Raw genomic sequence first — 20,486 nt, 5'->3', positions numbered from 1 at the left:
ATGCTTCAAGAGTTAAACATCTGATATCTCAGTAACAAAACATCAACTTTAAAAAATTCCTCACTCTTAATTTTTCATTAGCTGCATAGATTAGTATGAATTTCTCAACCATTGCCTTTGAATTTATTACATGTCCAATGTAAAAAGGTAGATAACCCTTTTAAAACATCTGCTGAGGTGTCTAGTAAACGCTCCTAGTATTTTTTTTAATGAATTAGTCTCATCTTAAGTTCATAACAGACATATTTAATGTTCTTTAAAACTTAAGACCACTGACCTGTTATAACTGGAAACTCTAATTCTTTACCTTACATTTCTTATAAATTGTCAATATTTATATTAGAAAGATTCTTTAATTGCTGATGGAGATGAACTGTTGAAATCTTTTTCTAATCTGAGGCTGCTGAAGCATCAGGTCCAATATGGAAAACTACTATTTAAATTGAATATATTGCCATTTGGCAGTTTTAGGCAGGTCGTATTCATAGCTTCTTTAAAGTCTTAAAAGTATAATTAGCAATAAGCTGATGTAGGGTATGAACTCCTTTTTCAGCCCAATTTTTTTTCATACATTTTACTTGTCTCCTATCCAAATACACTACTGCCTAGATCCAACCCTACTTAGCTTTCATGCAGCAAGATCAGCTAGGTGTGGCCACCTATACCCGCTTGATACTGTAAATAACCACAGAGCTGCCTGGAACCCAAGATGAAACCCATTGCCCTAAGATCATTCAATAAACTAACACCTGAACAACTGAAGACACACAAACAGGACAAATGAATTCAGAACAATCACATCAGCTGTTTCTGAGAGCAATGCTCAATGGACGAAGGCATAGCACAAAATAACTAAGCATGCAGTGCTTAGAAGAAAGAGAGACAGACCTTGCCATCAACCTCAGCAGAACCAGCAGCAGAAGTCTCCTGGGAAGATGGTGCCATAACACCAGGAGGCTTAATGGACTAAAAAAGGCAAGAAGGGCAGAAAAGGACATCAGTATTGCTTGTCTGTTTATGTTTAATCAGGCTCTTTGATCCCTCTTACTTACTGGATCTCAGAAATAGATGTACCCTAAACAGCTCTTTGGACCGTCTTGAAAAAGCAGCTGTCATGAGTACGGATGGTGAGCAGGAGGAGGCCCCTATCCAGGGGGGAAATTGCATGCGTAGTTTAGAAACTTTGAGCTGTCATTCAAAGAAACCCAGAACAGACCCGCCTTGACTTTTGGGGTTTATCTGTCTGGGTTTTCCCAGGCTTCTTCAGTTTGGTAGGATTTTCTGTCTACAATAGCAGTAAATAAAACACTAGAGACTTTCTCCTCATCTCAGCGTGGTCTTTGCTTAGTCAGGACAGAAGGTGTTTGACGTTTACAAAATGTACTGTCAGTTTTATGAAGAATATCAGGCTCACCTTGTCTCGCAATCCAGCAGAAGATATCTCCCTGGCTAATCTGTTTCGCCTTTGTTCCTTTAAGGAAAAAAAAATGTGTAATTAGAAATCAGCTGTCAAACTGCAAACAAATCCTACTGATTCTTAAGGCACCAGGGTAGAAACTGGGAGACTCTAAGTTCTAGTCCTGCCTTAGGAACAAAGCCAGCTGGGTGACCGTGGGCCAGTCATTCTCTCTCAGCCCTAGGAAGAAGGCAATGGCAAACCACTTCTGAAAATATTGCCAAGAAAACTTCAGGGACTAGTCCAGGTAGTCTCCAGGAGTTAACACCGACTCATAGGCACACACACTTATATAAGCATTATTTCTGCAAACTCAGTAAGAGTTAAATATACAGATGATTGCAGCATGAAGAAAGAAAGGAAGGAAGTCTAAAGGAAATCTTGTAGCCTGTTCTACCTCCAAGAATTGGAGGGAGAGATGTTTCTGTCACACAGGCAAGATGATCATTTATGTTTGAGCTAATATTCCCAAGCAGACAAAACAAAGAATTCATCCTAAGCAGTTGATATGAAAATCTAGTAAGTTTAATAATGTGTTGTAAACATTTGAAAAGGATAGATTTTCTCCTTTACCTCTACATTATTGTTTATTAGCCCACAAGCATCTGCAAAATCTGGATGCTTGGTGTTGATATAAGCCAACTCAATAGCCACTAAGTTGTGAACCTAGAAGAAATTGAAAGAGGAAAAAATAATTCAAAATTTTAATTCCACTGAAAAACAACTTCAAAATTTCAGCTGGCAGAGAACGCTGCATCTAGAATAAAAATATTTTTTCTCAGCAGACTTTCCATGTTTGTTTTTTGTACATTGCTTGTTTTCTTTGTTTCCAAGTGATTTTATAGCTCTCAAAGTTTATACCATATGTATTATGTTTCAGTAGTTTTGAAATACTTTCCAGCCTTTTATGTAGATCAAAATTCTATAAATAAAGACAATGGAAGGTCAAGTTCCTATGCACATTTGATTCAGAAGCCCTACATCTGCATGTGACCCCATTACTGAATTTAATGGAGTTCGTTACCATATAAAGATGCAACAAACTGAAGCTCAAGTCCTATGAAGGAAGCCCATTCTATGTACTTCTATCAGAAATTGTAGACGTCAGTTATAAAACTACTGTTTTGATCACCAAAATAATTATTTAGCAGCTAATCCCATAATGCATACCCCATAATATTTAACTCATGTTTTCATGCAATCAAAAGTGTCATAAAACAAGAACCTCCACCCTGATTACCATTTCATTTGTAATTGGTAGCCTTCGACGCAAAAGACTTGTCACAACCTCAACAATGGCATCATGGAGTTTAGGAAACCTCAGCAATTCCTGAATACAAGCAAAACAGCACAGGATTTCATTTGCTATAATCAAAAACAGAATGATCAAAATGAATGAACTAGAACATTTTGTTTCCAGATGAAGCTGGTCTTCACAAATGATACAATTCCTATAAACCAGCAGAGACCATCCAGCGCTCCCAAATGGATCCCTGGACCATCCTAATTCAAAGAACCATCCCTACCCTTGGTTGTGGACTTCATTTTAACAGCAAATCTCAAGGAGTTTTGCTTGAGTTCCATTTGGAGGAATCCCTCCCATCACACTGGTGTTTACTACTCTTCTGTAATTATCTCAACAGAGTGGAACATTGAAGTATGATTCCTTCTGACATACCCATCCTCTTATCCCTGTAACGTAAAAGAGAATCTCTGTGATAGAAAGGAGCAGGACAGTGGCTGTACTCTTATTTTAAGCACTCCTCATGCTTCTTCCTAGTGCCTCCTCAGGCTCATATGTAAGATACGCCAGCCCTTTCCCAGTCTGACGTTTTGGACTATACCTCTCTTGAACTTCAGCCAATGTCTCAACAACCATGCTGGCTGGGAATTATGGAATTTGTCCAAATCATCTGGGGCACTACACTGTGCAAGGCAGGGCAAAGCAAAGCATTTCCTGGCATGTCCATAATAAAAGGATACGCCTGTGTGTAAGTATGCACACAGCCCTCTAGGAGAATCCATTATTATTCCAACACCCATTCACATCTCCTTAATGAGAAGAGAGCTCCTTTATCTCCAAGGAAATTATAATTTGCGGACGCATTCTTTTGACAGCCTCCACAGAGATTTTCCAGCCTGCCCAGATCGTGTCAAACTCTACCAGCAGCAACTTCCATACATCAGCTCCTTCTTTTACCTGGGTGCTGTAATTGCTACAGTGCTGAATAATCCGCTGCATCTCCTCGTGAACGAGTTCCACACATCGCAAGCTGGGCTCTTCCAAACGTTTGATTTGCCTCTTTACTAACAACTCAAATGAAACTTCAGGCACAAACAACGCAGGCCGGGGACCCTGATCCGATCAAAAGGAAAACAATTAGTTGTTTTCTGTCAAAAGACCTCACCATGCTGAACAGGGCAACGCAGCACGGAGCAGGGCATTCTATAATCAACGCACCCCCCCCAACCACAGAGTACCTGTTTCAAAGAGAAAAAAGTATTTTACTGAGAAGTTATAAAAGGGTAATACCTACAGTAGCATTTCTAATGGCAGTCAAGATGTCAATGGTGTTAAGGCCACCTAATGGATCTACAGACTCTAAGGTACGCCCGAAGGTTTCATGAAAAATGTAGCAAATTCTAGCTCCGCCACACCTGAAGGATGGGGGGAAAAAATTGGGAAATGAGTAAGCCAAATTGTATTATCTGTACTTAGTTTATGTGAAGCAGCACATTTCAATTTAAGTTTTAGAAGCTTTATTACTGACCATAAAGAGGCCCTCACTTACCGATGGTAATTGTGACTGGGAACTCCATCGCTAAGCAATGCAGTCACAAGGTGCAATGTCACAGGACCACGCCGACTTACAACTGCAGTTCCAGCAGTCCCAGTTGCCATTGTTAGGTGAATCCTGCACAGTCGCAGCACCCCATGATCACGGGATCATGACCATTTTCAACCTCGTGCCAGCTTCCCCACTGACTTTGCTTGACAGAAGATGGCAGTGAAGGTCACAAATGGCGATCCCGTGACCACGGGATGCTGCGACAGCTGCAACTATCCATCATACACACTTCATTCAGCACTGTTATAACTTGGTCACTGAACGAGTGGACGTTAAGCAAGGACTACCTGTACATAAATATGTATCCTCTATCATCTAGAAAGACTATCATCTATAGCAAAATCTATAATATTTACTTACAGTTCTGAAGTCTCTATGTATTTTGCTGTCCCTTCAATGGTGTTGCAATATTCAGTGGCAAATTTGGTAATAAGTTGCAATAACGTGGCACTCTTATCATCTACCGGTTCTCCATAACTGTTGAGCAGAGACTGGTACTGGGCAGCTAAAACATTGATCCTGGTTTTGAGTTCTGGTAAGCAATCTCTGATGTGATGCATGAGTAGCCTAAAAGCAGAGTTTGGAGGGGGAAAAGTAACTGTTAGAAAGATGATTTAAGTATGCGATCTATTCAAGTCTTCATTTCACATTTTGGCTATTAAACAAGCGGGGTTCTCTAGGAGCTGAATGCTAGCAATTTTAGGTTGAAAAATATATACAGCTAACTTAGAGATTTTTGAAAGAAAAATCTATGGGTTTATAGTATGCTAAAGAATTTTACTGAGATGTTCCAGACCATTCCTCAATAAATTTAACTTTAATACATGACATACAATTTGAAAATTTTAACAGCATTCAATCATACAAGCTGTATTACTGATTTGTTTCAATTCTTTAAAATATTTTTCAGTCTCCAGGCAGGACACTTAAATGCAATAACATACAGTAAAAATAGATAAATGTAATAATAAAATGCACAATATAATAGCAGCTATAGATTATAACTGCCTGGCTGCCAGCATGAACCCAAATGCTTCGACATGTTTTAAACCACAGCAAAGCTAGTACGTGTTTTCTTTCTAGGGAAAGGCTGTTTCAGATAATGGGTGCCGATGGCCTCTGCTTATAAGCCCTCTCCCTGGAAGGCTATCCAGTGAGTATTTTACAGGATGTGGTACAACTAGGAGAGGCTCTGAGGATCTACTGGGAGGCAACAAACAATGAAATATAGCACAGCTGTGCAGAAATAATGCTTTTAACTTGTCATGATATGGGTGAGCTGTAATTAGAAGCCCCTGCAATTGTTTATTTCTTTAATTAGCAACCAGGCTGGTTTGAACATTGGGGGAAAATGGGATGGTGGAAGTGAAGGTAGTATCAAGTAAACTAAAGCTGGAGTATAATAGGTTGACATTAAGAAGTAGATCAGCAAGAATTCCATTAAATTATGTTAGGTTATTCATCACACAGGATTAGCACTAGAATGCACTTCAAAATCTATCCTTATCAGCAAAGGCCATCCTTTGGCTTGTAACTTCTCAAGACAGGGAGGAATCAAGTGAAAACTGGCCATTTGCCTACCTCACAAAGCTAATCACATCAACTCACAAATAAATGCCAGGTTTCCAAGTGTTCTTGTGCATATGAGAATCAAAACTACAAAACTGGAAACCTTGGAAGTGTCAGGACATTGAGGTGATATGCAAAACATTCTGCACTTGGAACACATTATTTTATCACCAATAAAAGCTCTTCAAGGTTTTCCCAGAACATTCTGTCCCCGGAATTGACACTTTGTGCACCCCTTATTATTACTCACCGGGAAAAGAAAAAAAGGTGACATATAGTGGGGCTGTGCTAGAAAAATACCGCTAACAGGAGAAAAATTAAAGCTGCAGCTTAAGATCACAGCAGCTCCCTGTACCTGTTAAGTGTTCTAGCTAGATACTTTGTTCCATTGCGGTTGGCTAAAGAGGGATACTTCTTCTGGAGAAAACCATATTCATCACGAATCGAATCAGCCACACTCTTCTTAGTGTTGATATCCAGCTGACTCCTGCGCATTAATGAGATTTTAAGTACTTATTGTGCATGCTGTAATAATAAAGGATTTCACATTTTATTCACCACCCATGGGAATTGGCCATTGCAGCATATGATCTAGATCTTATTCATATTCTTTTCCTGTTCATAGAGGTTTATATTTTGTGCTTGGTTTTGTTTGGTTTTTTTGCTTTGAAAGTGCAGCCACAGTATGACTTTTATTGCTTTGCCTATATGGTTGTCTGACAAGTCACAGTCCTGGCATGAAACTTATGTCAATATGGGGTCTACAATGGTGAACTGGGGGCCAAATACTAACTGTACTTTCATTCATCTTACCTGCTGTCACCATAATCACAATTTCCCAAGTCCCATTATGCCAGACACAGGAGCACCCTATTCATATCAGAAGCAAGCAGAATCTCCCAGCACTAAACAGTGCTAACAAAATTCTGACTCCACTCCTTCCAGTTATGTCACCAGAGAACTATTTGCACCCTTCAGGAAGGCCAAGCTGCAGCCTTATCTCTCAAATGTTGCCCATGTCTTTTTTGTATCAGAGGCAAAAGGATAGGCACATCTAAGGACAAAGACTGTAGTGAAGAGGAAGGGCATGCCCTGTATGCTGGGGCAGCACTTTCCCAGTTGTCTCAAGTTTAGAGAGGCCAATGGGAGGGGTGGGGGGAGGAAGAGAGGATGTTCTTTGCTATTTATTGCTCTCTATTTTGGGACCCATCCTACAGCTCTGTGTGTTTCCTGTCTCAAAATGGCTCCAAAAGCTGCAGAAAAGAAATGCTTTCTACCCCTAGTTTATACGATATAAAAGTTTGAGGACCAGAAGTCCCCATCCCATTACCTACCGTCTCCAATAGGTCTACCCAAGCCTTATGGCAAAATGTGGGAATGAATGTTTGGGATGTGTGGGAATAAAAGGAATGCTTTGAGAATATAACTCTCGTGCCATTCCACACTCACCTATTTACCACACCAATGATGCCAAGCTTCACAGGTATTACTCTTCCCATCAGTACATCCATGGCATCTGTGCCAGCATCCATGAGATCCAGCTTTGTGATAACAGCAAGAGTACGCCGCCCTATCAGAGCGGCAGGAAAACTGTCATTTACATTAAGCTGGTCATGTATTTAACTTTTCAAGCCTAGGAAATATCTACCCAAAGTAAAAAAAAAAAAGGAAAGGAAAGGAAAGGAAAAAAGTGAAAAGGTGAAAGGTTGACCATTAAACAAGGCCATGCAGAAGGGAAATTCACCATTAAAGGTTGAGCCATTTTCTGATTTAATGCAAATTCTGCAGTTATTCTAAGCTCCCTCATGCACTGTGCTAAGTCAGAATTTTTCTGAATTGTAGTTTCTTACAACCAAGCCAATGTACCTGCTGCTGAATCACCTCCTCTGGGCTTGTTCTGCCAGAAGGAGCAGCCAAGCAAACTAGGAAGCCTGAATGCATCTGAACTTGGATCTTCTTGGCTTATAATACTGGCTCAATCCTGGTGACATGCACTGCATATAAATTGTTTGTCTAGGGATGTTTTAATTCCTATACATTACAGTGAACAACATAAATGAAACCCCCTCTCTCTCAAAGATGTTTCAGGAAAAAAAGCTAATCATGATGATTTGCAGAAGGTTGTACACACCAAAGCACTGAAACCAAATCTCAGTTGCTTTAAAGTTTAATGGCTAAAGCAAAACAGAAACATAACCAGAACATAGAAATAGAAATGAACCCAAACAGAAATTAACAAGAGCATACATTTGCAAAACAAAACATTTCACCATCTCAGACAATTGTTCTAGGTTTCATAAACTAGGATTCATAGAGTTGGAAGCAAGCCTCAGAGCTAAGCATTCCTCCTATTCTGTTACCTGCCCCCAGGCACCATGTCAGCACTTCAAACTTGGCTTTCATTAAGCCATGTATCAGAACTGGTGAACTCTAGCCTGGCACTACAGTTATCGAGGCAAGATAACGAAACAGGCGGGGAGCTGTGCGGAAGAGTACTCTGCCCTCCTGGTTTTATACATGATTCTGTAGTAACCCTTGAACAGCAATGGAACGACTTCCCTGCTGCGATTGGTAGTTTATAGGGCTTAACCCTGCCTTTTGTCTGAAACCCTCCCATCAGAAGACTCATTTACAAGACTAAAACATCCATTTTCTTCCAATGGAGTACATGAATTTTCTAAGAACAGATGTTACTACAAGGTAACATCAAACCATCGCTGGGCTGTAAAGTAATGTTTCCTGGCGATGGATAGACCATCTGGAATACACCCTTTATACTCACCATCTGGATCTACCTCCCGGGCTATTTTCAGTGCCTCAGAGGTGGCCATGTCCGTGTTGGCAGCAGTGACTGCCAGAATAATTGAATTGGGGTTACTAATGAAGCGAAGGATTAGTTCTCGAATCTGAAGTTCAATATCTTTTGGCTGATCACCCACAGGTACCTAGGGGGTAAAAATTAAGCCAACTGAGTAGGGAGGATCCCTATGAACCTTTTTCTTTAAAGGCACTAATAAACTCAATGTGTTTACTTAAACACGCCCAAATCCTCAGCTAGTATAGCTGCAATGATTAAAGTTATACTTCAAGAAATGTGGAGGATGCCAATTAGGGGAATGCTGACCTAAAGCAAGGGGACTATTTGGAGAGAACTGCGCTGCAGAGTTACAAGAAAGGACTCTGTAGGAGATAGTGCAGCGTAATGCTGCAGACATAGCTAGAACTTGAGCAACAACCATTTTGAAAATACCTGCAGTACGGTATAATTTGCTATCTTGTGATTTTGTAAAACCAAAAGCACAGTTAATGCATTCTTACCTTTGTCATTCCCGGCAAATCGACAAGGGTCAGGTTGACAACATTAGGTGAAAAAATCTTTAGGTGAATTGGTTCAGGACTGATTCCCTAGGAAACAATGGAAAAAGAAGCCAAGAATAATTTCTAAACCAATGTTGGGTTTAATGGTAAACCAGCCTCTCCTGCCCAACCTGATGCCTTCTGGATGTACCGGGATCACAATAGCTGGAAATCATGAAAATTGTCATTCCAACACCTCTGAACAGCACCAGGTGCTTTAATTTTTACTGAGCAAGCTCCTATTGCATCTCAGTTTGCATTTCTGGACCTCAGTATCTGAACTAGAGCACTAACTTACCTACTCTGAGTACATTACGAATATAGGTTTCCAAACAGATGATTTATTTTCTAAGCTTGGCTCTTATGCTATTTTCCTTTAAATGCAACTGGCAAAAATGCCTTAAAAAAAAAAAAAAAAAAGTTAAGTGGAAGAACAAGGCAATAGTTTGCATTGCCAGGGCTAAGCTGCCAGCGATAATATCCCAAGCTACAGCCTCCTAGTCAGCGGCAGGTTCGGTCTCTGGACAACAAAAGCTGGGGCACAGAAATCCAGAGAAATGTGGCAACGCCTAGTGGCTTGGTGTGACTAATTGATGAGCTTCCAGTTCATGTGCTGAAACAATCCTTATTCACAAAGTATAATAACTTTAGGTGCCTACCTTATTATTTCCTGAAATCCTTTCGGTTTCATTTTCTATTTCTTGTCTAATTTCATCAAAGTCTGTGTAGAGCTGAAATATTAATGAAAAAGCAACGGAGCTGAAAGCCTTTTGCAAGTGACTCTATTCCTGTCTGCCTGTTTATCTATCAGATTTATAGGCCGCCTAACTCACAAATCTAACGATTTGCTGAAAACGCATCCAGTACAATAAAAACAAAGAAGGCGATAACCCAGGGACTAATGCATTGACATACAGGATGACAGGGTCAGAACCGCTTGAACTTCTTGGGGGGGACAGTGTTTCAGGGGTCAAGTACTGTGATACAGAAGGCGCATCAAGTATCACTGAAACATGCCCATTCTGTCCTCTCTTTTTGGATGGGCAAAAACAATGGCACAAACATGGTCCCTCAGATGACCAGGTTCTATGCCATCAAAGTTTTATAGGTCACAACCAGCACCTGGAATTGCACCTGGAAGCTCACTTTTAACCAGTGCAGCTCATGCACCAGAGATGTAGCATGGGCGTACCAATGTGCGCCCACAACTGCCCACACTGCCACGTTCTGGACCAGCTGAAGCTTCCTAGTGATCTTAAGGGGCAGCCAGATGTACAGCACATTGCAATATTCCATGTGCATGATGATTATGGCTTGAGTGACTGCTACAGGTAAGGACACAATTGGTGCACCACATTAATCTGGGCAAAGGTACCCTTGGCCAGTTCTGTCTGGGGGAATGCTACTCCATTCAGAACTACAGATGGAAAATCCATGGTACCAGGCAAGCCAGAAACACACCGTCACTCAGTCTTGTCAGTTTTGAATGTAAGCTGGACGCCAATTGGAGAGATGCAGCTTCATTTTGTTGCCAGAAAACGTTCTTTTAACAAACTGTCCAGGTAAAAATGGCCATTCCATGCACAGAAATGTAGTTTTCTGAAGGTCATATTGTTTCATTTTTTTCTCCTCTGCTAGGGGCTGCATTTTGGTTGCAGTTATATGCATTATTATACAAAGGAAGAGTGCATGAACTGCTATATTCAGTATTTTCCATGCACACTAAAAATTAAGAGCACGTATATGCTCTTCATGTCTAGGCTGGAAAAGCCAGGCACAAACTCCCATAAAGGCATTGTTCTGCATTTCTGCCGCATCCTCACTAGATCCAGCTTTTCTGCAAATCACAGAGGGACAATTTGGGAAAATAAAGGGTGCCATTTCTGCACATTTTGCTAAGAAAAGATAACATCTTCCTGTTTACTTTAGTTTCTTTAGTCAAATCTTGAAGGAAGGGATTTCAATACTTGCCTTTCATCCAAATTTTCTAAGTGTTACAACTGTTGAAATGTATGATTATTAGGCAAAATGACACTCTCTAACAGGACAACAAAATATGATTGTACATGTCAGGGCAGACATGTTGACCCACAACTCTGATTTACTCTTGGTTTGTTTTTGCAAACTGCCCATTTCTCCCAAGTATTGACAGAAACTGAGAAAAAAGAGGAAATATTTGAAGAAGCCAGAATTACTCAGCTTGTCTGCAAGGAAAGCACCACTTACAAGACTAATCATTGCTTATTCAACTAACTATAGTTAAAACAACCATGGCTTATGTATAGACTGTGAACCAGCCAGAATCAAAAACCACAATCTGAAGCAAGTTTGTACTCTGGATTATAATCACATTTACACCAAGCATAACACTGGGAATTTCTCTCTTGCACACACGTATGGCTTGTTTGAAAACTCTGACACCAGGAGGCTGTGAGTTCTAGTCCTGCCTTAGGCATGAAAGTTGGCTGGATGACTTCGGGCCAGTCACTCTCTCTCAGCCCAGCTCACCTCACAGGGTTGTTGTTGTGGGGAAAATAGGAGGAGGAAGGATTATTTGGTATGTTCGCCGCCTTGAGTTATTTATAAAAATAATGAAGGCGGGACACTAATTAATTAATTAATTATACATACATATGCATATACATATACATATACATATACATACATACATATATACATACCGCATTTTCACCCTCAATGCTTGCTTTGGCCCCTCTTAAAAAAACACTTCAGACATTGCTCTGAGCCATACCAAGTGACCATCTCTATCTTCTATTTCTTTCCCACCATGCCCTTGATGCCGTCTCACTTATGGATTATTGTAGAGAAATCAAAACGATAGCCCTCAGCCATCTTACACAGCAGTTGTTGGCCATCCTCTTTGTTACTGCAGATCACAAAAAGCAATTAAAAAACCTACCTTGTTTTTGGTATGTAGAAATTTTCCCCATTCTTCAGCATCAATCCCTGAAAAGAGATCATCATGGCATGAGATAAGAGGTGGGCAACATAAACAAGGTTGTCCATCTACACATACAGTTTCTTGAGATATTCTCTTTCAGCCATTCAAGATAAAAACTAAAAACAAGCAACATTGGTGGATTGTAAGCAAAATGTTTCAGCATTTACAAATAATCTCCACTCTACTGAGAACTGATAATACCATAAAGGACTAAGAACCTTGGTCTTGGCACATACTGCTTCTTCTGTTTAGATCCATTTCAGACCAGTCCTTGAAGCAGCTACAGGGTAAGCAAGTACACCTGTGTGCATTTTTTTCCTTATGGCCTTACTTCAAAGAGACTGCTAATAAAACTAGTAACTAGGAGAAATCTTATTGCTTAGAATAGAGCTTTGTTATAAACAACTATACAAGCAGCCATACGAGAGAGTGCTTCTGTTACCCTGTTCATCTATTGGGTCTTCTGCAGTTCCTTTGTGTTATGTGCCAAGTACAATGTTAGTGTAAACTTCCAGAGGAAAAAAGGCACAATGAAAGGACAAACATTAAAAGAGGTAACTATAAAAGTTTTGTGTAGATGCCTAAGGCAGCCCAATACTTGTGTCAAGGAATTTCATGCATTCTGACCCATTTCAATACTACGCCCAGTTTTATCCTTATATTGTCCGTAACTTTGGCTCCCTGGGATAACAGTCAAGAATATTCTCTTCATAGAACCTTAAGTATCCAGGTTTTACCTTATAACCACCAGTGAAAGGATATCCCTTTCAAAAATATAAAAGAAGAAAAAGCCTGTTGTCTGAAGCAGAATTTTTATGCTCCAAATAAATTACAATTGCAGTTCTGAGACTTATAGCCCAAACTGCCCAGAATAGTTTTCAACTGGCCACCCCTTATAAATGGAAGAAGTAAATAAAAATAATATCAACAGCTGGGGGAAAACTAGTTGGAGAACACTGGCTTGGAGGCACTTGCTAGTTATGGCCAATATCCATCATCCTAATTCAGTGAATATTGTTTAATAAGAAAAACATGTTGAATGTGTGACTCTGTTTTAAGCACTGTCCACTTTTAAAGAAGAAGCCAGTTGTCGGGTGGCTTGCAGTTTTGTAGTGAGACCAAGCAGCTTTTCCAGAATAATTGGCAGATGAAAAACAATTTACTTGCAGAGAGTTTCTGAAATTAGCCCTTATATAGCCTATGTCACACCTCCATGATGCTAGACAGTTTTCCCTTTCCAGTACTATTTATTGCAATTATTCACCATTTGCTACTTCCAAGAGATGCACACTACCACAGCTTAAAGGAAAAAGAGAAAGAACACAAACGGTTATATTCAAGCATTAAATCACTTTCCAGAAAAAGGATAGGTTTCTAGTTAAGATTCTAATTTGACACAAATGCAGGCAGATAGATGGAAAGGCCCAGAGTAAGGCAGCTGACCAAAACCAGCAATTGAGCATAGCAGCCAGCGTGTGAATGTGCAAATACAGACAGCAGGCAGCAGTAAAAGAGGCATGGAATGCTGGTGGCTATAATACATAAATAAGCATGCAATTCTGTGTAGTGGGGAAAAAAGCAAATAGGAAACCTTTAGAAAGGTGCCTTGAATGTTTCCATGTTGCAGGGTCTGCAGTTAAAAAGAAACAGTATCAAAGGTTTAGTTCTACAGAGGGTGGTCTGTCTGTCCCCCACCCCTTTCAGGTCATTATGTGTTACTTCAAGTTGCTGTTTTTATTAGTCCTGCAAAAATCACAGCATGCACAAAGACATACATGCTGACCATGAAACCATTAATGCACAGTCAAGCTTTCACCTAAAAAGCTGTAGGCATCAAGCAGATAATTATCAAAGAGGTGAAAGGTTTGCTGTCTTTGAAATGACCAATCAGCTCTCTTAAATATTATACCATGTTGTACCTCCATTTGCCAAAAGAAGAATTAAGCACCAAAAAACAGTCACACTGGGAAAAGAACCATCAATTTTTTAGAATACAAAGCTAATGGCCCAATTTGGGCAAATGTCTGTAGAAGTCAACATGCTCACATAGCTGTACAATGGTTCAATATCAGAAAATATGGTTTGCATGCACTTTATTACAGGCTGCCTCAGCCTGATGCCCTCTATACAGGTAGTCTTCACTTAGTGACCACAATTGGGACCAGCAATTTGGTCGCTAAGCACTGTGGTCCCTAAGCAGAAAAATCACATGACCTCAATGGGCTTACGACCTCACTTCCCCTTTGGTTGTTAAGCGAGACCTCACGTGACTATGACTTATGATTTTACTTCTGCCTTCTCTATTAACTCTGCTTGTCACAAGCCAGTTGCAAAGCACACCAATGGTGATCACATGACCATGGGACACTGCGACAGTCATAAATGGGTGCCAGTTGCAATCATGTGACCGCAGGACACTGTGACAGTCATAAATGCGAGGACTGGTTGCAAAGCTTTTTTTTTTACACTACTGTAATTTTGAACGGTCACTAAACAAGACAGTTGGTAAACAAGAACTACCTGTATATATTAGGAATGCTACTCTCAGAATTCCCCGCCAACTTCATGAAACTGTAATATAAGACTGAATCACATGATTGATGATTTACAGACATCATTGTCACAATCCATTTAACCAACTCAATTAAAACATTGGTGGCTGCAATTTACACAATATACTAACCTTAGTAAGTTTTAACATTAAAGCCAGTTTAGCATAGTGGTTAAGGTGCTGGATTAGAAACTGGGAGAGTTCCAGTCTTCCCTCAGCATGAAAGCTGGCTAGGTCACTTTGGCCAGTCATGCTTTCTGTTGGCCTAACCCTCCTCATAGCATTGCTGTGGCAGAGAAAATAGGAAGTGGGTATATTATATATACTGCCTTGAGTTATACAAAAGAGAATAGGACACCATCAATAAAAGTTGACAGATTATATTGCATTATTATGCTTTTATATTATGACTACTGTTGTACTATTTTAAAATATTCGTTTTTATTATACATACTGTGAACTCTAAACTACTTACAGTCATCTATGACTGAGGCAATATAAACTTCCATAACTAAATACTGTTGCCAAGAACATCACATTGGTATAATCATCCAGATTTGCGGAAACTTTAATTTTTTCTTTGTCCTAGCTCTGCCCCTTTTTGGAATGTGGTATGTGTATGTATGTATATGTATATGTATGTGTGTGTGTGTGTTCACATACATACACATATTAACACATATACAAATACAACACAGAGACATACTACCCCACTTGTGGGGAAAGGAAAATATGTAGGACTGCTCTCAGCTGGTGTTGGGAACTCTTGTTTGATTAAGTGGGAAATCTAGGCATTGCACAGGATTTTGGTTTCTGTTTATATCTGGTTTCCTTCTACTTTTCCTTTTTGGGAAAGAAATGTCTTAAATTCAGGGTCGTCCACTTTTCATATAAATGCAGTAACTATGATTATTTGCTTTGCTCCATGTGGTTGGTTTATTCTCTTGATTCGATTTCTTTATAAATGTGCCTAAACTATAAAATAAACAGGCATACAAAATATCACTATCTGGCTAAATTCAGTGCCCAGGTCTTCAGCTGTGGACACAGAGAAGGATTTAAAGTTGTGATAGTTACAGACTTGTTCCGATGTCCTTTCCTTTCAAGATTTGTCCTGTGAGACAACTTCTGGTTCACATGAGCCTCCCCATGTGCAGTGCACCTGACACATTTGATCATAACTCCCATCATCCCTAACCAATTCCCTGTTGTTATCTCCTCTGACTCAGGAATGCCACAGAAAACAACAGATTATTATTTTATTATTATCAAGCATGTGATTTTTATCATGTTTTTCTGCATTCAACCTACAGCGCTCTTAAATCTGGCTTCCCACATGGTTCTACAAAACGCTATTCAGCCTGACAAGGACCAGCAGTCCTTAAGACAAAACAGATCAAACTAATGTATCTACACACTAATGTGTCTTGCTCTTAGTTTGTCTGGCTAAAAAAAGGAAAGACAGCATGCACACTTGGGAACCCATTCCATCACAACACTGTAACACAAAGAAGAATCCAGGGCTACCCATGGAGCAGAGTAGAAACAGGAGTGTTAACTGCAATCCCTATCTTTTGCAGGTTTCATTAATAGGGTTAATAAGAACAGAGATTTCCCAGCTAAATCTGCACAGGAAAAGGAAATTGTAGATTGCAGTGATTTCACGTTCTTCAATTTAAAAAGCTACCAATAGAACCAATCTATACAGCATCTTCAGAATTTTTTTACTAAGCTGGCAATCAACAGTTACAGAGGCATCCTAAGTAATGAAACAGCCAGGATAGGAGAGGCTTTAAAATCTAGTTCAAAATGTAACAGGTGCAAATTGATTTCAGCCAAGAATTTTGTAAACTCTATGATATGCAGCAATTACTTTAAATGGCAGGTGTGTGTGTGTGTGTGTGTGTGTGGTAAAAAGCTTTTTCTCAAACCAGACAATTCCCAAAATCCCAGTTGTTATTAAAGGCAGCTTTAGTAAGATCCCAACTGTCTGCAGATGTTATTGCCCACCAGTGATTTCTTTTCAAATAATCCAATATGAAAACTCAGCAAACAAATGGTATTTTTTCCAGGGCCTCTAATAGATTTACTCTGGGATATATACTTATACAAACTTTTCCTCCACAAGTCAATGGCTCCTCAAACCGGCCACAGTCAATTAAATATATTTTGTAAGGATGGCAAACACTTGGGATCCTTCCTTCATCATTTAAATATCAATCGAAGCAAATCATTTAAATATTTTAATTTTAGCCATATCTCTCAAGCTATATTTCATCAAGAGCAATGCATGGGAAAAGTGCATATACTAGTCATACAAATAACATAACTTGTTGATATATTTTTTCTTTCCATAATAAGAACAGGTCCAATACATTCCACTTCCCCTGCTGCCTAATTAAAACCATTTTCTCAGAGGGGAAAAGTACATTTTCATAATCTCCTGAATAATCAAGGGGCGCCAGAACATAAAGCTTAAGACAAAGGATGATCCTTCAGGACGACAAACTGCTTTTAGAGTAGAGAAATTTTAATATAGCTTCAGAAAGCACTCATCACTGTTTGCTCTTAGTTGCTAGTCAGCCTCTTTATTCTTCCAAAAATTATTTGTTCAGCTATATATAAAGGAGCTGGAGTGCCAAGCCTATAATTCTACCATCAACAAGGCTGCCAATCCTTCCAGCTCCGTATTTGCATGAACTTAAGGTGGATATATTTTACACATACAGGTCCTTCTCCATGTGAGAAAGCATCCCCAGATGCTGGAGCTCTGTACATAATACAAAATAATAGCAATGCACCTTAACTTGCTGTCATATATGGTGAAAAATTATCAGTAAAATGCTTTGAACATGCGAAAGCAGGGGTTTTCAAACTATTTCAGGCTGTGGAACCTGTTAAAAAATACATTCCCAAAACCCCTGATCAAAAGGCAAAGTTCTAGCGATACAAAATTGGTTGCATTCAAATGAACCTCCCCCCCGTCTCTCATGGAACCCCATCAATTTCTTGAAGAACCCCAGGGTTCCATGGAACAGTTTGAGAACCCCTAATCAAAAATACTGCTAAAATGCTTTGCCTAATTGTGATTACCCCAACACTACATGCCTCAAAAGAAATAAAAATAAATATCTTAGAACACATACATATACCCATATGCAATATAAACATATTTCTTTAGATCCCCCCCCCCAACATATAGACACAAACTCCTTTGCACATAAAATTGCTGAATTCTCATTCCAATTTGCCACCTGTACTTTGCCATCAGGATATATAAAGGAAGAAAAACAATCAAAGAACCTAAGGCACAGGAGAAGTTTAAGGGCTGTTTCTTCCCTGGGCTGACTCCATGAGAGTGCCCCACAATCATCTACTGCCATTTAAGTATCAATTAATCTCACAGTGGGCAGTCCTTACCCTTACCGTTTTCATCTCCAGCAGTTTTCCGACGTTCTTCTGCCGTAACGTGCACTAGCTGCAGGATGAGGGGTCTTCGAGTAACAATCCCGGTGCCTCTTGGGAGCAGATCTCTCCCCACTAGGCTTTCTAGCACAGAACTTTTGCCACTGCTCTGAAAATGAGAAGAGAGGACTTAAATACTCATGCCACCACACCAATAACTTTGAACAAAGAGTGTTTCCTGCATCTCAAATAATCATCAATATGAACTCCCACCGAACCACAGGAGGTGGATTTGTCTTTTGCAATCCAGATTCAAACGGTATATGTGAAGTGCATAGGATGCTCATGTTGAATCCACCGGCACATACATACACCCACCTTTCTGTACAAGGTATGAATATGTCAGTCAGAATCAATCGCCAACTAATGATTACAGAACATTCCTGGCGAAGTATAGTTAGTGTTATGTTGCTGAGTTTTAGATGAGAACTAAAACTTTTTCTGTTGAATCAGGTGTTTGAAAAAGAGTCCTGGGTGCCTTTCACTGATGGAAAGGCAGGGAATAAATGAAAATGAATACATATTTTGGGACTTGGAGATTGTGGATTTGTTGATTTTGCACAAGTATTATGAAGCTTGTTAATATGCTGTGTACCAACCTGGGTTCCTTTGGCTGCTTTTAAATCTGCCAGGAATATGAGGACACAAAAACAAGCGCACAACTTCCCTACTGCTGTCACTGACATCTACACACCACTCTCACCTGGTCCTGCAGGGAGAAGATGACCTGCGAAGTTTGATGACCCATGTGCAGGCATTCTAGTTACAGAAATGTGACACAATAAAAAATGTGACATAATTCTTTGAAGTAAGTTCCCCTTTAAATATACTTTTTACATTTTTAAATTTTAAATTTCCACTTTATTCCTAAGTATGTAAAGAGAATGACTGGGGGAAAAAATCACTACTCCACCACATAAGATTCTTAAGTAGATAATCTTAAGCAGTGTGAATGGATTAAACCATTGTTTCATCAATGCCGAACAGTTATCAACAAAACCAGTTTCCAAAACTAGATTTCATCAACGGTCAGGAAACCATACCAGGAAGAAAGAGAAAGCAGAAGTCACATTCTTGATACTATGTACACCCACAATGAGTACTGTACATTTATGCTTAATATGTGAAAAACAAACCAACAAAGCACAATGTGGTCCTGCGGTATATTATCAAATGCAGTTTGACTGTATCCATTGCACATTTCTTCATTACAGTATTCTCTGGGATGTAAAGAATCAATAGCTAATTAATGTCCATTTCATTCTGAAGTTACACAGAAGCTACTCACTTCTTTCCCAATACACAGACCAGAGCAGGAACAAGGCTATCTTGCAGAGACAAGATACAGACAGAAATAAGAAATTTCCAGAGGAGCAGCCATGTTGATCTGTTGCAGGAAAAAAATAACCCACCACCCCACCTGTATTAGGGTACAGGATTTCACGGACTGCAAGTCAGCTGCATTCGATAAATTAAATGATGTGCTATCCTGAGACAAAAATATTGAAGTATGAATGGCTGGGTGGAAAATGAGAGAGAAATTGATTTCAAAAAGCAGAGACACTTATTTAATAGTGATTATTCATTAAAAATTGCTAAGTGGTATCACAGATATTCTTGTGGTTTGCTGGTTAATCTAAGTACATCACAAAGAAAATTAGGCCCAGGTTCAGGCCAAAGTAGCTCTGTACTTCAGACTGAAATCTCACTTTAAACTTTCTCTGTTCAAGAATTACCACCTTAATGTCCTAGAAAGCTGAACGGGTCACAGAACAGAACCTACAGCAGGAATCACACCGGAGCATCCCTGACAGATGGCCGTGTAGCCTCCCCTGAACACCTATATCTACTGAACGGAAGACTGTGACCTCTCTGGGTAACTTGTTTTATTGTCAAACCACTCCTACTTGTTAACCTTCAATCAGAAACTGTCTTCCATTAATTTAAACCCATTACAGGCACTCCTCCCTTAACTACCCTAACTGGGATTGAAATTTCCATCACTAGGTGAAGCAGCTGTTAGATGAAACATCACATGACTTTGCCATTTCACGACGGCAGTCCCAGTAGTCCCAGTTGTGGTTGTTAGGCAAGGACCACACACTTCTCCTCCCCTGTGTGAATTGCCCTGCTGCCTCCTACCCAGCCAGGACTAGCGAGCTCCGTTCGGCAGACGAGGCTCTGCCACCCTGCCATGTGTACCTCCACTCCAACTCCAACTCCAACTCCCCCCATCCACCTCTCCCCCCCCCATCTCTGCCCTTTTGGTCACCCTGC

At 39.8% G+C, this 20,486-nt stretch overlaps 1 protein-coding gene across 4 annotated transcripts in view; it reads right to left on the bottom strand.

The window, feature by feature from the left end:
- The window catches only part of DNM1L (dynamin 1 like), a 42,371-nt gene that overhangs the window by 8,324 nt on the left and 13,561 nt on the right, over positions 1-20,486 (bottom strand). The window contains exons 2-16 of one of the 4 annotated variants that reach the window (XM_063309456.1): positions 18,171-18,318; positions 13,785-13,823; positions 12,152-12,198; positions 9,891-9,962; positions 9,193-9,279; positions 8,657-8,819; positions 7,324-7,444; positions 6,230-6,361; positions 4,666-4,872; positions 3,994-4,114; positions 3,657-3,812; positions 2,697-2,786; positions 2,030-2,122; positions 1,415-1,471; positions 889-966 (exon numbers count right to left, since the gene is read on the bottom strand). In XM_063309456.1, the coding sequence (XP_063165526.1) occupies positions 889-966; positions 1,415-1,471; positions 2,030-2,122; positions 2,697-2,786; positions 3,657-3,812; positions 3,994-4,114; positions 4,666-4,872; positions 6,230-6,361; positions 7,324-7,444; positions 8,657-8,819; positions 9,193-9,279; positions 9,891-9,962; positions 12,152-12,198; positions 13,785-13,823; positions 18,171-18,318 (1,611 nt within the window). The remainder of the gene's footprint in view (positions 1-888; positions 967-1,414; positions 1,472-2,029; positions 2,123-2,696; positions 2,787-3,656; positions 3,813-3,993; positions 4,115-4,665; positions 4,873-6,229; positions 6,362-7,323; positions 7,445-8,656; positions 8,820-9,192; positions 9,280-9,890; positions 9,963-12,151; positions 12,199-13,784; positions 13,824-18,170; positions 18,319-20,486) is intronic. The other 3 variants (XM_063309458.1, XM_063309457.1, XM_063309459.1) reach the window with 3 other exon arrangements.

This window comes from Candoia aspera, chromosome 7 (assembly GCF_035149785.1).
Source record: "Candoia aspera isolate rCanAsp1 chromosome 7, rCanAsp1.hap2, whole genome shotgun sequence".
In the NCBI taxonomy this organism is placed as follows: domain Eukaryota; kingdom Metazoa; phylum Chordata; class Lepidosauria; order Squamata; family Boidae; genus Candoia; species Candoia aspera.
The sequence above is the reverse complement of the archived record's forward strand: the minus strand, read 5'-3'. Positions and strand labels throughout refer to the sequence as shown.